General features: G+C 34.4%; 1 protein-coding gene across 20 annotated transcripts in view; it reads left to right on the top strand.

The window, feature by feature from the left end:
* Nucleotides 1-16,013, top strand: part of DMD (dystrophin) — a 2,312,475-nt gene that overhangs the window by 1,573,351 nt on the left and 723,111 nt on the right. For all 20 annotated transcript variants that reach the window (XM_054251383.2, XM_035288503.3, XM_054251382.2 and 17 more), the window contains one exon: nt 2,290-2,391. In XM_054251383.2, the coding sequence (XP_054107358.2) occupies nt 2,290-2,391 (102 nt within the window). The remainder of the gene's footprint in view (nt 1-2,289; nt 2,392-16,013) is intronic.

Here is a 16,013-nt window from a genome sequence, read left to right as displayed (position 1 = left end):
TCCTGCTGACCCATAGTGATTCTCTATTATCGGAGAGAGAGAACTGGTTTTTCAGCATATGAGATAATATTAGTCAAACAAATTCAGATGATGAAACCAAAATTTCTTAATGCTTAGAAGTAACATTAATTTGATCAAGTCATCTAGATGATGTGTTATTAAGTTGTTGTGAGATATGAAGAAGTAGCTGTTACTACTGCCAATAGCATAAAGGTTGGATCCACATCTAACTGTGTTTGAACATTAACTTGCCTACATCCCATGAGGTTCTGGGCAAACTATTCACATCATTGTCCCTACCATCACTACTATCCCATCCACTCTTTCTTAATTTTCTTATCGGTAAAGTGGGAATCTGTATGAATCAGGATTGGGGAAGGCAAATAGTAGTCATTGTACAAATGGTAACTATGCTATCATCAATAATATAGTCTACAGCTATGATGAAGCTAATCAGAAAACATTGTCTATTATCAGTAATTAGCAATATCAATAAATATCATAAGAAAAGTCCCAGCTGTCAGTGAATAAATAGAAAATAGTGCTTTGTCTTAGAGAAACATATACAAAATGAATGGTGGTAACAGTGCTTTAAGTTAACTCATCAGTTTATATGTATAATGCATATATAATTTTAAATTCATAATTTACACATTGTACATGGTTTTGGCTTGGTAATTTATGATATACATAAATCATAAATGTATAGGTTGAAAAGTTCAGTTACTTTTTTCCTTTCCTTAAATCATTTTTACTTTGCTGAAGATATGCTCTTTTCTCTACTTCTTTAGAATAATATATTTTATTTTCTCTTAAAGTATTTTGAGACCATGTAGCCATTTACTACACCAAAATGTTTTTTTTTTTGTTGTTGTTGTTGTTGTTTCTTTGCAAATGGGGGGTATTCAAGGGTGAATTTATAGTGGCTGGGGACCTATTCAGAAGTAAGTAAAACTAAATTTTCCCCATTCCTGATCTGAGATCAGAGCTATTTCTACCTCTAGCAAAGACATACAGTCATTCCAGGCACTGGCTTTTCAGGGAACAATCTGTTTTCTTGGCAAGGGGCAGTAAGACCATCAATTAGTAATTCTACATGTAAAATAGCTAAACCCTTATTCTAAAGGAACTGAAAATTGCAGACATAACCATTAACACATAAGGTTAGTCATATACAATTTTGACCAAAATGCTTGTTTGCCACTGGTATTTATTATAATAAGAACTGGAGAATATAATCTATCTCAAGAACATGTGCTGAGCACCCATAAGTTGCAAGACACCCTACTGGGCAGTATGAGATTATAGTAATTTGGTATTTCCTACTGATGAATTGAGAGAGAACAGGTACAAACACAGTATCCAAAGGGAACAGTGGCATGAAGACAGGTACACACAGCCATGCTGGGAGGCCCCAGGACAGGAGAGGGAGGAAGAGAGATACGGGTTAAACAGGAGCTACTCTTTAGGGAAGATTGCCCAGGTCCTGACTGACATCTGACATTGATTAATTGATACCCTATCCTAGTGTTTAACAAGTGTTTCATCCAAAAAGTCTTCTGTAATATTTAACTTCACTTCCTTCAGCTTCAATTTATGCACATTTCTTTTGTCCTCCCATCAAAAGAGCTAAACAGCAGACAGTAACAAAATGGTTTATATTCATATACCTAAAGGATTTTTCATCATGCTTCTGTCTTCTACAGACTAAAGAAAAGCAAACAGTAACAAAAATAATTCAATCATTCTTCAAAAGCCCTATTTAATTTGACTCATTTATAAATAATAAGCCTTGATACTATGTTTAAGTGTTTACTCTTTGGAAAAAAATAATTTTGACAGTGATATAGAAAGAATGACTTGATTTCTATTTCAAAACAAAATTGTATATCCAATACTCAAAACAGAATTTTGTAAAATAAGTTTATAAAGTAAAATGAATATAAGAATTATTGAGATTATGAAAGCTAAAACTAGTGTTTATTCATATAAATTATGCTAATAAATTGTATACTCATTATTGCATTTTACGTTTTTGAAAAGTAGAAAGTTAATGCCTGTGTTTTTATATGAGTATTATATAATTAAAGAAAATACTGGATTAATTTTTTAACTTTAGTGTTTCACATGTTTCTTTTCTCTGCACCAAAAATTACATTTTTGTGCCCTTATGTACCAGGCAGAAATTGATCTGCAATACATGTGGAGTCTCCAAGGGTATATTTAAATTTAGTAATTTTATTGCTAACTGTGAAGTTAATCTGCACTATATGGGTTCTTTTCCCCCAGGAAACTGAAATAGCAGTTCAAGCTAAACAACCGGATGTGGAAGGGATTTTGTCAAAAGGGCAGCATTTGTACAAGGAAAAACCAGCCACTCATCCAGTGAAGGTAATGAAGCAACCTCTAGCAACATCTATTCATAATGGGTTGTGCTTCCCCTGTTGTACATTTGCCATTGATGTGTACTATTTATAATCAATGAAATAACTTGTAAGGAAATATTGGCCATACTGTAATAGCAGAGGCAAAGCTGTCTTTTTGATCAGTATATCCTATTTATATATTGTGATCTTAAGGCTATTAACGAGTCATTGCATTAAAGGACTCATTTCTGTCCTGGTGTGCTGCCATCAATACAGAGTAGTCCCACCTTCAAGGTAGATTAAATTCTTTGGGGCTTTATTGCTTTGCTTGCCAGCCTTGATGCTTTTCATGTTGTTTGGTTTAATTCAAATCAAGCTACTGCATCATACTGTCTGTCTCCAACAGCTGTAAAGAATCACAATATGGTCTGTGACCTTTCTTTTCTCTGTTGCTCTTTCTTATAAAAGAGGAAAATCGGCATTCAGGCTTCAGTATTTTATTGGGTCAAGAATTTTTAGTGAAATGTCACGTAATTGCTTCTTCCTTTGGCAAAAAGCTGGCCTGAGATAAAGCTTTCTACTTTTTTTTCTTCTCCATATGCATGTTGAAGTCTAAGGCACATTTGTTCGCAGGCTATTACATAAGGAGGGAGATGGAAAGCCAAGTCAGTTTTCAAAATAAAGCTAATCAATGCCTCCATTTGCAAATGAGAGTCCAGTGATAAATACACTATAGGTTATTTAGCTATAGAGAATATACTATAGAGAATCAGCAATAGGTTACTTGATTCTCTGTACCTGACCAAAATTATAATGGTTCCCATTATGATGCAGGTTCCTGGGATCCTGTAATCGTGGCTGTTTATTGATCAGTCTTGGGTTCTCAGCTAATGTTGCATGCTTGGCTACAATGAACTTTGCCTTCATGTTTAAAACTGCTCAAAACAGTTCAGGTCAATAACCGCATTATACAGAACCAGTTTGTCCTTGCAAACAACGTTATCATGACTTAGATTCTATCTGTAAGGTCATTGCTTAGTTTCCCTTGTTCTTGGCCCAAGCTTCATTTCTAGAAAATTGTTTGTTTTTCTCAGAGTTTACAGGAGACTTTTCCTTAGGTAAAGTTGAATTTTGGACCTGAGCTTAATGTCCAAACACCAGACACTGAAAAGCACAGGTTTATCTGTTGATATCAACATATATTTATTCAGGAGTATACTGCAACCACTCCTAAAATCTAGAAAAGTAATTTGTATCTAGTTCAAGCCCAGTATGATAATTTTTCATAAACTAACAATGTGTTATTTAGTTAGGAGAGTTAGAGGATGTCCTGAAAGCAGCAAATTTCAGGGTTTCTGTTGATGTTCTGAAGAAAGCCAGTCCCCAGAGTGGTTAAAGGGTGACTTTCATTGTAGCAAGCCATGAAATGCAAGTTCTATGCTTTGTTGATCCTCAAAGACTTTATGCCTTATGGTGTATGACTCTGAACTAAGGTTTGCCACTAATTGTTAGAGATCACAAAAGTACATGTAATTTGGCTTTTATTTTTGTGCCTTTGAAAAAGAGAGAGATCTTAAATAAAAGCCAGTGAAAAAATGTTTGCTTTCATTGCATATAAAACAATCCAAATATTTGATGCTAATTTATCACACCTCCACCCACACAGTCAACTACTGGGCCACTTTGAGATCAGAACTGGGATCTGCCATGCCTGATCATATCAGCTTTCTGCTGATGCATTAGTGATGCAAAAGGAGAATTATTTTTCTGGAATAAAAAGAAAGAACTAGGAGTTACTGTTTTCCTTCTCTTTCACAACCCTTAAAACCATTTTTTGTAGCAGACAACACTGTTCTTTCCTTCCTTTTTTTAAATTTTTTCCTTTTCCCTGCTTCCCCATTTTCTCTCAGTTTGGCACATTGAGAGAAGCTAAACTTAAGGGAAAATTTATTCCTGTTCTACCACTGCTCCCTTGAATTTGCAGAAGAAGCAACATATCAAGTTGGTTAGGTATGGTGGCTCATGCCTATAATCCCAGCACTTTGGGAGGCTGAGGCAGGCAGATCACCTGAGGTCAGGAGTTTGAGACCAGTTTGGCCAACATGGTGAAATCCCTTCTCTATGAAAAAATACAAAAATTAGCCAGGCATGGTGGCAAGCACCTGTAGTCCCAGCTACTCGGGAGGCTGAGGCAGAAGAATGGCTTGAACCTGGGAGGTGGAGGTTGCAGTGAGCCGAGATTGCTCCATTGCACTCTAGCCTGGGCGACAAGAGAAAACTCCACATCAAAAGAAAAGAAAAGAAAAAAGAAACAAAACATATCAGGTTGATAAGGCAAAAATGCAAGACTGACTTGGGAATTATGGGGTGTGAAAAAATTGTTGACTCATGCACCACTTTCATATGGACCATGACCTTGGAAACATCTGAAGATTAGCTGAGGTTTGTGGTAGCCTGAAACTAGAGGCTCAAAAAATGACCTCCCAGTTCTGAACGGGACACCCAGCAATACAAGGCGGAAAGCTGTGAGGGATATTTAAATCTCTACATGGATCAAAGATTTATTTTTAAAGGTTAGAGATGATTTTTTTCTGAAGGAGGCTCCATTGCTCTGATAGAACATGAACAAAGCCTTTTTCAACTTTGAGTCCATATATCAAAATTTAAAATTTGTCCTGTTCCTCATGCTGCTTCTTCACTCTAGGCTTTCTTGCCTCTTAATAGAAGAGAAAATGAGTCTGAGTAGCCTGCGGCACATTTTCATGAGAGAATTGTTTCTGTTTGTGTTTTTGGGGGGAGGTGCATTTGGAAGCTATAATTACAAAGAAAGTGATATTCTTTAAAAAGAAAATGAAAATTCTTCATGATGTACATGTAAGATCCAGTATTTAAATGGAAAATTAGCATGTCCACCACTTGTAGACATTCTAATTAAAGACACATCACAGAATGATTATGTTTCTTAGGAAATTGAGTTGTCTATTGGCACCTCCACATTCTGCATCAGACAGCCTGTCTGTTCAGCTCCTACACTCACCTCCCAAACAGAGTTCTGATTGGAAGCTGGGTTCATCCCTGTTCAGTTTCTTTCCTTAGCCTTCTTTTCTTCACTTCATCAATTTCATTAAGATTTCTTTTAGTTTCCAAGGTGGCATATTTTTTCTTTCTTTTTTCAAAATCTCTGGCTAACCAACTTCTTTATTTTCTTTGAGGACTTCCAGTAAAAGGTCAAATACGTATTATGAAATACTACTACTAATGCCATATATGTAGCACTAATCTCTACTGCAAAATAACTGGAAAAATCTTAGATTAAATATCTATTCATCTTTGTTTAGCACTTCTCTCTCTCTCTCTCTTCCCCCCCACCACACACACATACACACATGCACACACATACAAACACACACTTTTATTTATTGGTATGATATTTCTTCATCTTAACTTCAGCAATTATTGAAGACTAACTATATAAGTTATATAAATTGTTTAAAATGTTGCTAAGTTATAGTGTTGGTAATATATTACAGTAATACCATAGATGAGGAAGTTTTTAATGTGTTCCATTTTTCCAGAGCAATAACTAGGTCCTCAATAGCACCCCATTTAGCAGTTTTAAAGCAACAAAAACAACTGCTATTAGTAACAACAATATAAGCAACTACAAAAAATTAACCATTTGTTATTTGATTTTTATTATAAAATTGTTTTTTTTAACTCTCTTGAACTTACGTATTTAGGTGCCATTTTCTTTTATTCATACTCATTTTTAACAAGTTGGAAAAATATGCTTTCTGTTAACGTTTAAAAGTATGTTTTTATACTTTCAATGCTTACGTCACCTACCATGTATTAGAACTGAGAGTATTAATGGAATTTTAAATGTCTTGGTTACTTTCTAAAGTGATAAAATGAAGCCAGCTGGTTTGCTTTGCTAACTTTTTATATTATCAAAAAATGTTACTTACATAAACCTAGTAATATATTTTACTTACTGCTCTTGAATTATTTTTAAATGTAACAGAAAAAGGTGTGAGGAACTTTCTGTATTTGGCCAAAGGGTTCCATCCTAACATTTAACACAAAATAATTGCTGTAGACAAATGGTCAAGAGGCCAATTATAATCTTCCAGGCATCATTTCCTCAAATATGAGCTGCAAAATGACAGCATCATTAGTCATTTTCAATTACAGTCAATCACAACCAGGGATGTTTCATTTTCCCAGCTGTTTTGTTGTTAATTAACTAGATTAAGCTGTTATTTTTTTCTCCCAATGAGTTTGTTCTACTGCCAACATCAACATCTTAACATTTCTAAAAATTTCCTTAGGGTTTATTTTTTTGCCTAACAATCTTTAATATATTACTCACAACAGATGTACATCTTAAGATTTATTTACGGTATAGCAGGTTGAATGGTATTTCATGGGTCAAAATGTTGCTGAAATAAATATAATTACAATTAAGATAATACTTGGATTTCATAAATCATCTGCCATGCATACAATCTCATTTACTTGGTGTAACTTCACTTGTAGCAACAGAAATCAATAGAGAGATAACAGACAGAAATTGTCCTCTCAAATGAACAAGTCTATTTTGACTGATTCAGTGAGCACAATTTCCATGCCCATAGCACCAGAATAAGTTGGGAGAGGACTTCTAGAAAGACGATAACAATGTTAGAGGTATTTAATAATTTATAAATAAATGCATAGCAACATTTTATTTTACAAAAAATACAAGTTTGCTTTACAACTGAAAAAAAAAAAAGTATTGGAGTGTAAGAGGTTGAATAAATGCTAACCCCAGGGCATGAACTTGAAGAGAGCCTCACTTTCCCAATGAGAAGAGAAAAAATAATAATAATAGATTTTTGGGCAACTTGTAAATATAAATATTTAGAAATATGGATAAGATTGTCAAATGTCTACATTCAATCTATTAATTGAGTAGCACTTCCATATTTGCAATCTGACATTTTATAAAATAACAACTCATTTAGAAATATCTGGCACATTTATATTTTATGAAAAAATTTCATTCAAATGCCTTGTATGTATATTATAGAATTCTAGAGCTCATACTCTGAAAGCCCTCTGGCCAAGGTTACTAACAACATACCTGTAATCAAAAAATTGAGAATATTTACCTTATTTATTAAAAAAATGATATTTTTATGATTGTATTTATGCAGCAAGAGCATAAAATACTTCAGAGTGTGGGCATCTCAGTAAGAGGGCATTGGAAAAAGCTTTTTACAGAGTTCACCTGGCTGCATGATACTAAGGAGGAATTCAGAATGTAGAAGCCATTTCTGGATTAGATGCTTTCAAGAAACAGAGTCAATGCAGTGATTAGGCATCTTAATGATTATCTATAAGATGAGGAGATTAAATTAGTGCTAAACACGTCATTGGTAAAGGAGTAGCAATGCCTTATATTAGTCATTTCTGTGATATCTGAAAGGCCTTGTCTCTGTCTTGTTTCAAACATGGTCATGGGATGGCCTTGTGTCTGCCTAGTTTATTTTCTATGGGTGTTTTTCAACATCCCTCTGGGACCATGATTGCCTAGCTAGTTGCCAGCTGCCAGCTACCAGCAGGTCCATTTTTCACATTCTCAATGCTATCACTGAAATTTTTATTCCAATCTTCCATGCCCATTCACAAATATTAGGAAAAGATATGATTTTTTTAAATTCCCAATAGACTGACATATTGTTTGTGCTTTTTAAATTGTTTGGATTTTTAACAAATTCTTTAAAAGACTCATTTAAACTGGCCATGAGTGATTGTGAAGTTGTACATTAAGAATATTTGCTGAAGATTTATCAACTTTCTTTGCCTCTCTTTTTAATGAAGTAAATTATGTCAGAACACTTATGTAAGCATCACATCTCTTGAGGTTATTTTGGGCTAATATACAATATTGTGGTTCAGAATAAAATAATTGAGACATAAGAGGTAAGTATAAAGGCTTCAGTATGAGCTGACTTTCTTTCTGAGAGAATATTTAAATGGAAAATCTCATATATTCAGTAGCTCATGCTGAAACTAGGCAGGCATTTTAGAGATTCGAATTTCACCTCTGGTCCTCAGTTGTGTTAATTACACTTACAAAGAGAGAAAAGAAACATAAATGTTTCAATTACAATATTCAAATGTATGTCTGTATATATACAGCTGTAGGTAGATTATTTATTCGATAGTTATTAATTGCATGCCAAGCATTGACCCAAGATATATTTTTAAATTTTGAAAATCTCAAACTCAAATAGAGTTTAAAACTATATTCTAGTTTACTTTTGTAAACAAATAAATGATATTTTTATGATTGTATTAAACAAATACATTATTTTTCCTTACTTATCATTCTACATCAAATAATATCTATTTCTAGAAGGTTTTTTCCTTGTCTTAATGATAGAAAACAGAAAAATCATTTAATATTTTTAAAATATACAAAAACATGAAGCAAGAAAGCACCCACAATTATAGCTACCTTAGGAAACTGTTATTTTTGTTAAATATTTTTATTTTTAATTTTATATATGTATAATTGTACATATTTATTTGTGGGATACAGGTGATATTCTGCTTATTTTTTATTTCAGTAGTTTTGAGGTACAGTTTGTTTTTGAATGGATGAGTTCTACAGTGGTGAGTTTTCAAATTTTTAGTGTATCCATTGCCTGAGTAGTGTACACTGTACCCAATAAATAAAATAGTCTTTTATCCCTTACCTCTCTCCCGAGCTCCCCACTTAGAGTCCCCAAAGTCCATTATATCACTCTGTATCTCTTTTCATCCTCATAGCTTAGCTCCCACTTATGAATAAGAATATGCGGTATTTAGTTTTTCATTCCTGAGTTACTTCACTTGGAATAATGGCCTCCAGCTCCATTCAAGTTGCTGCAAAAGGGATTCCTTTTTTGTCTCAGTAATATTCCACAGTGTATATATACCACATTTTCTTTATCCATTCATTGGTCGATGGACAAGTGGGTTGGTTCCATATCTTGCAATTGCAAATTGTGCTGCTATGAACATGCATGTGCAAGTATCTTTTTCATATAATGACTTCATTTCCTTTGGGTAGATACTCAGTAGTGAAATTGCTGGATCAGATGGTAGTTCTACTTTTAGCTCTTTAAGGAATCTCCATAGTGTTTTCCATAGTGGTTGTACTGATTTACATTCTCACTAGCAGTGTATAAGCATTCTTTTTTCACCCATCCATCCCAACATCTATTGTTTTTTAACTTTTTAATTATGGCCATTCTTACAGGGGTAAGGTGGGGTATTTCATTGTGGTTTTAATTTGCATTTACCTGATGTTAGTGGTGTTGGGTATTTTTTTGTGTTTGTTGGCGGTTTGTATATCTTCTTTTGAGAAGTGTCTATTCATGTCTTCTGCACACTTTTTCGTTGGATTACTTTTTGTTTCTTTTTCTTTTTTTTAAAGAAAGAGAAATGGGGAGAGAGCACAGGAGTCTTGCTCTATTGCCCAGGCTGGAATGCAATCTAAAATTAGGTATTAAAAACCTCTTTTATGCCGATAATTATGCTTAACAGAGGAGACAGGAAGGAATAAGGGAAGAAAATAACAAACAAACAGCCAACCAATATTTCATTTAAGTCTGTAAAATGCTATGCAAATGCTGAAGAGTGATTTACTTCCAATTATGTGGTCACCTTCAAAATAGGTGTAATGTGATACTGAGAAAAATGCACATTCTGTGCAACTGGGGTGAAGAATTCTATAAATATTCACTGAGTTTACTTGTTCCAGGTCTGAGTTCTAATCAAAGATGTCCCTGCTAACTTTCCATCTCACTGATCCGTCGAATATTTAACAATGTGGTGTCAAAGTCTCCTGCTATTATTGTGCGGGAGTCCAAGTCTCTTGATAAGTCATTAAGAGCTTGTCTTATGTATCTGGGTGTTCCTATATTGGGTGCATATATATTTATGATCATTGACTCCTGTTGTTGCATTGATCCTTTTACCATTATGTAATGTCCTTCTTTGTTTCTTTTAGTCTTTGTTACTATTAAGCTCTATTTTGTCAGAGACAAAAGTTACAACTCCTGTTTTTTTTCTCTCTCTCTCCATTTGAGTGATAAGTCTTCCACCAACCCTTTGTTTTGAGTTTTGTGTATCCTTGCTTATGAGATGGATCTGGATACAGCATACCAGTGGGTTTTGACTTTTTATTCAATTTGCCTATTTGCGTCTTTGGGGCATTTAATCCATTTAAATTTTTGGATTAATACTGATATTTGTGAGTTTAATATTGTCGTTTAATGCTAGCTGGCTATTTTGCCCATAGTTGATATAGATTCTTCATTATGGAGATACTCTTTACCTTTTGTTAAGTTTTTGAGATGACTGATACTGATTATTCCTTTCTGTGTATGGTGCTTCTTTCAGAAGCTCCTGTAAAGCAGGCCTGGTGGTGATGAAATCACTGAGTGCTTGCTTGTTCACAAAAAATTTTATTTTTCCTTGATTTATGAAGCTTAATTTGGCTGGATATGAGATTCTGGGTTCAAAATTATTTTCTTTGAGGATATTGAATATTGACCCCCACTCTTTTCTAGTTTATAGGGTTTCAGCTGAGAGATCTGCTGTGAGTCTGATAGGCTTCCCTTTATAGGTAACCTGAGCTTTCTCTCTAGCTGCCCTTAAATTTTCTCCTTTATTTCAACCCTGCTGAATCTAACAATTATATGTCTTGGGGTTGCTCTACTTGAGGAATATCTTTGTGGTGTTCTCTGTATTACCTGGAGTTGAGTATTGTCCTGCCTTACTAGGTTAGGGGAGTTTTCCTGAATAATATCCTGAAGAATATTTTACAGCTTGGATTCATTCTCTTCATGACATTCAGGTACACCTATCAAACGTAAATTAGGTCTTTTCACATAGTCCCATATTTCTTGGAGACTTTGCTCATTCCTTTTTACTCTTTCTTCTCTAATCTTGTCTTCTCGTTTCATTTCACTAAGTTGGTCTTTGACCTCTGATATCCTTTCTTCTGCTTGATCAATTCAACTGTTAAAACCTGTGCATATTTCACAGAGTTCTCCTATTGTATTCTTCAGTTTCATTAATTCACTTATATTCCTTTCTAGATTGTCTATTCTCGTTAGGATTTCATCAAATATTTTTTCAAGGTTCTTAGTTTCTTTACATTGGACTAGAACGTGTTCCTTTAACTCACAGAAGTTTCTTATTATCCACCTTCTGAAGCCTAATTCTGTTATTGAAACACACTAGTTCTCCATCAGGCCTTGTTGCCTTGTTGATGAGGAACTGTGATCCCCTATAGAGGGAGAGGCATTCTGATTTTGGGTATTCTCAGCCTTTTTATGCTGGTTTCTTCCCATCATTGTAAATTTATCCACCTGTCATCTTTGTAATTACCGACTTTCAAATTAGGTCTCTTAGTGGACATCCAACTTGTTGATTCCCAGAGCCAGAATCTGAGCAACCCACTGCACCAGCTAAAACAGTGGCATCAAGTTTCATGATGCTTTTCTGCCTGGGAATCTCCGGTCTGGCTTCCTTCTTGAGTCCCTTTTTAGGGACTGAATAGGCGACTCTGCCTTCCCGGAGCTCCAAACGTCGACAGAAAGGGCACCCAGTCCCGTTTACTTTGCACCAAGAACTGCCACACCAGGGCGCCTGCAAAACTGCTGCGCTGGCCACAAGAGTCACGCTGGTGACCCGTGGGGTTCCTCTGCTGGGAATCTCCTGGTCTGTGAGCAACAAAAATTCGTCTAAAAGTGTGGTGTCCTCTCCTTCTCTGCGCTTTCACTGGGAGCTACAATTCTGAGCTGCTAGTAATCAGCCATCTTGGATCTCTCTCCTTTTTTTTTTTAATTTTTCAAACAAAGAAATGTTTATTTGATGCTGATATTTTTTTTAATATAAAATGAGACAAATCCTTTTGTGCCTTTTGAGGTTTCCTTTTAAGCCACGTGCCTATATTATCTATTTAAAGAATAACATTTTAAAAATAAAAAGAATAATCTAAGAACTGTGCACATAGGGACAAGCCATAAGCTGCACCAACTGGATCCTAGATCCTCTTTCCCCAAGTGCAGCCCATTCTTGGTTCTTTGGATTACTTTATTTTCTTGCTGATTTGTTTAAGTTCCTTGTAGATTCTGGATACTAGTTATTTATCAGATGCATGGTTTGCAAATATTTTCTCCTACTCTGTGGGTTATCTGTTTAATATGCTGATTATTCCTTTCGCTGTGCAGAAGCTTTTTAGTTTAATTAGGTCCCATTTATTTATTTTTGTTTTTGTTCCATTTGCTTTTGGAATCTTCATTATGATTTTTCTGCCTAGACCAATGTCTAGAAGACTTTTTCCAATGTTATCATTTAGAATTCTTATAGTTTTAGGCCTTATACTTAAGCCTTTGATCCACCTTGAGTTGATTTTTGTATTAGAAGAGAGATAGGGATCCAGTTTCATTCCTCTGTATGTGGCTTGCCAGTTTTCCTAGCACCGTTTATTAAATAGGGGTCCTTTCTGCAATTTATGTTTCTGTGTGCTTTGTTGAATATCAGTTGGCTGTAAGTCTTTGGCTTTATTTCTGGGTTCTCTATTCTGTTCTGCTGATCTAAGTGCTGATTTTTATGTCAGGATCCTAACGTTTTTGTAACTACAGCCTTGGAGTGTAATTTGCAGTCTAGTAGTGTGATGGATTCAGGTTTGTTCTTTTGGCTTTGTATTGTTTTAGGTATATGGGTTGTTTCATGGTTCCACGTGAATTTTAGAATTGTTTTTTCTATTTCTATTAAAAATGATTATGGTATCTTGGTGAGAATTGCACTGAATATGTAGATTGCTTTGGGAAGTTTGGTCATTTTTACAATATTATTTGCATCCATGAGCATGGGATGTGTTTCTATTTGTTTGTGTCATCTATGACTTTTTCAGCAGTGTTTTGTAGTTCTTGTAGAGTTTTTTTCACCTCCTTCGTTGATTATGTTCCTAGGTTTTTTGATTTTTTGCAGCTGTTGAAAAGGGAATTTAGTTCTTGATTTGATTCTTGGCTTGGTCTTTGTTGGTATATGGAAGTGCTACTGATTTCTGTTCATTGATTTTGGAACCTGAGACTTTACCGAATTTGTTTATCAGATCTAGGATACTTTTGGATGAGTCTTTAGGGTTTTCTAGGCATATGATTATATGACAGTTTGTTGACTTCCTCTTTTCCAATTTGGATGCCCTTTATTTCTCTCTCTTGCCTGATTGCTCTGGCTAGGACTTCCAGTACTATATTGAAAAGAAGTGGTGAAAGTGGGTATCTTTGTCTTGTTTCAGCTCTCAGGGGGAATACTTTCAACCTTTCTGCTTGCAGTATGACATTAGCTGTGGGTTTGTCATATATGGCTTTTATTACCTTGTGGTAAGTCCCTTCAGTGCCTACTTTGTGGAGAGTTTTTACTATAAAGGGATGTTGGATTTTATCAAATGCTTTTTCTGCATCTATTGAGATAATTATATGATTTTTGTTTTCAATTCTGTTTATGTGATGCATCACAGTTACTGATTTGAGTATGCTAAACCATCTCTGCATCACTGGAATGAAACCTTCTTGATTATGATGTATTATCTTTTTGATATGCTGTTGGATTCTGTTAGCAGGTATTTTGTTGAGGATTTCTGCATCCATTTCCATCAGGAAAATAGTTCTGTAGTTTCCTTGTTTGTTATGTCCTTTTCTGGTTTTGGGATTAGGGTGATACTGACTTCATAGATTGATTTAGAGAGGATTCCCTCTTTATTTTTTGGAAGAATTTCAGTATAATTGGTACCAATTTTTCTTTGAATGTCTGGTAGAATTCAGCTGTGAATCCATCTGGTCTTGGCCTTTCTTTGGCAATTTTAAAATTACTGATTCAACCTTGCTGCTTGTTATTGATCTGTTTAGGGTTTCTATTTCTTCTTGATTTAATGGAGGTGGGTTTTATGTTTCCAGGAATTTATCCATTTCCTCTAGATTTTCTAGTTTGTGTGCATAAAGGTGTTAATAGTAGTAGTGAATGATCTTTGGTATTTTTGTGATGTAGGTTGTAGTGTTTCCGGTTTCATTTCTACTTGAACTTATTTGAATCCTCTCTCTTCTTTCCTTGGTTAATCTTGCTATCTTCTTTCCTTGGTTAATCTTGCTAATGGCATATTAATTTTGTTTATCTTTTCAAAGAACTAGCTTTGAACAATTTTGTTTCATTTATATTTTGCATTTTTTTGTTTCAACTTCATTTAGTTCTGCTTTGATCTTTGTTATTTCTTTTCTTCTGCTGGCTTTGAGCTTAGTTTGTTTTTGTTTCTCTAGTTCCTTGAAGTGTGACATTAGGTTGTCAATTTGTGCACTTTCAGAATTTTTGATGTAGGTATTTAACACTATGAACTTTCCTCTTAGCACTGTTTTTGCCATATCTCAGAAGTTTTAATAAATTGAGTCACTATTACTAATTTCAACAAATGTTTTAATTTCCATCTTGATTTCATTGTTAACCCCAAAATGATCCAAGAACATAATACTTAATTTCCATGAGTTTGTATAGGCTTCCTTTAGGAATAGATTTTTAGTTTTATTCCACTATGGCCTGAGAAGATTGTTGATATGATTTTGATTTTCCTAAATTTATTAAGACTTTTTTGTGGCTTATTATATGACCTATCTTGGAGAATGTTCCATCTGCTGATAAGAATGTATATTCTGCAGTTGTTGGGAAGAATGTTCTGTAAATATCTCTTAAGTCCATTTGTTCTAGGGTATAATTTAAGGCCATTGCTTCTTTATTGCGTTTGTTTCAATGATCTGTCTAGTGCTGGAAGTGGAGTATTGCAGTCCCCCACTATTATTGTGTTGCTGCTTATCTCATTTCTTTGGTCTAGTGCTATTTTTTTATAAAGCTGACAGTGCCAGTGTTAGGTGCATATAAATTTACTACTGTAATATCTTCTTCTTGGACTAATACTTTTATCATTATATAATGTCTCTCTTTATCTTTTGGTTACTGTCATTGCTTTAACATCTGTGTTGTCTGATGTAAGAATAGCTATTCCTGCTTGCTTTTGGTTCCCATTTGGGTGGAATATCATTTTCCACCCTTTTAACACAAGTGATATTTTGATATAAGCATATAATATATAATGATCAAATCAAAGTGATTGGAATATCTATCACCTAAACATTTATCTGTTTTAAATTAGAAGAGGAAAGCTATCTTCAGAAATCACTTTTTCTTGTAATTCCTGTTCTCCATAAAGAAGAAAATTCATAGTTTGATATGGTTGTCTTAACAATTAATGAATATTTTCAAGCAAAGTATATACAATAGAAATAATGCTCAGCTGCAAAAGTCACCTATAATGAAACTAAATTTTCCATTTACAAAAAAAAGCACTCCCAAAGTTTCTCCATTTTGGTAGAATATGAATCCACTCTGATTGTTGGGTTTGGAGCTCTTGTATGGAAAACCTTGGACCTGCAGTATAGGTACCATATATTCTAAGATTTAAAATTATGGAGATGTAGTCATGAATAGGACTTGATAACTATTTATCCCATTGATTTGCTATTTTGGGATTTAAGTACATATTTGATTTTCTTA

The sequence above is a fragment of the Callithrix jacchus genome, chromosome X (genome assembly GCF_049354715.1).
Source record: "Callithrix jacchus isolate 240 chromosome X, calJac240_pri, whole genome shotgun sequence".
Lineage (NCBI taxonomy): Eukaryota > Metazoa > Chordata > Mammalia > Primates > Cebidae > Callithrix > Callithrix jacchus.
Note: the sequence above shows the minus strand (reverse complement) of the source record. Positions and strands in the feature narration are given on the sequence as shown.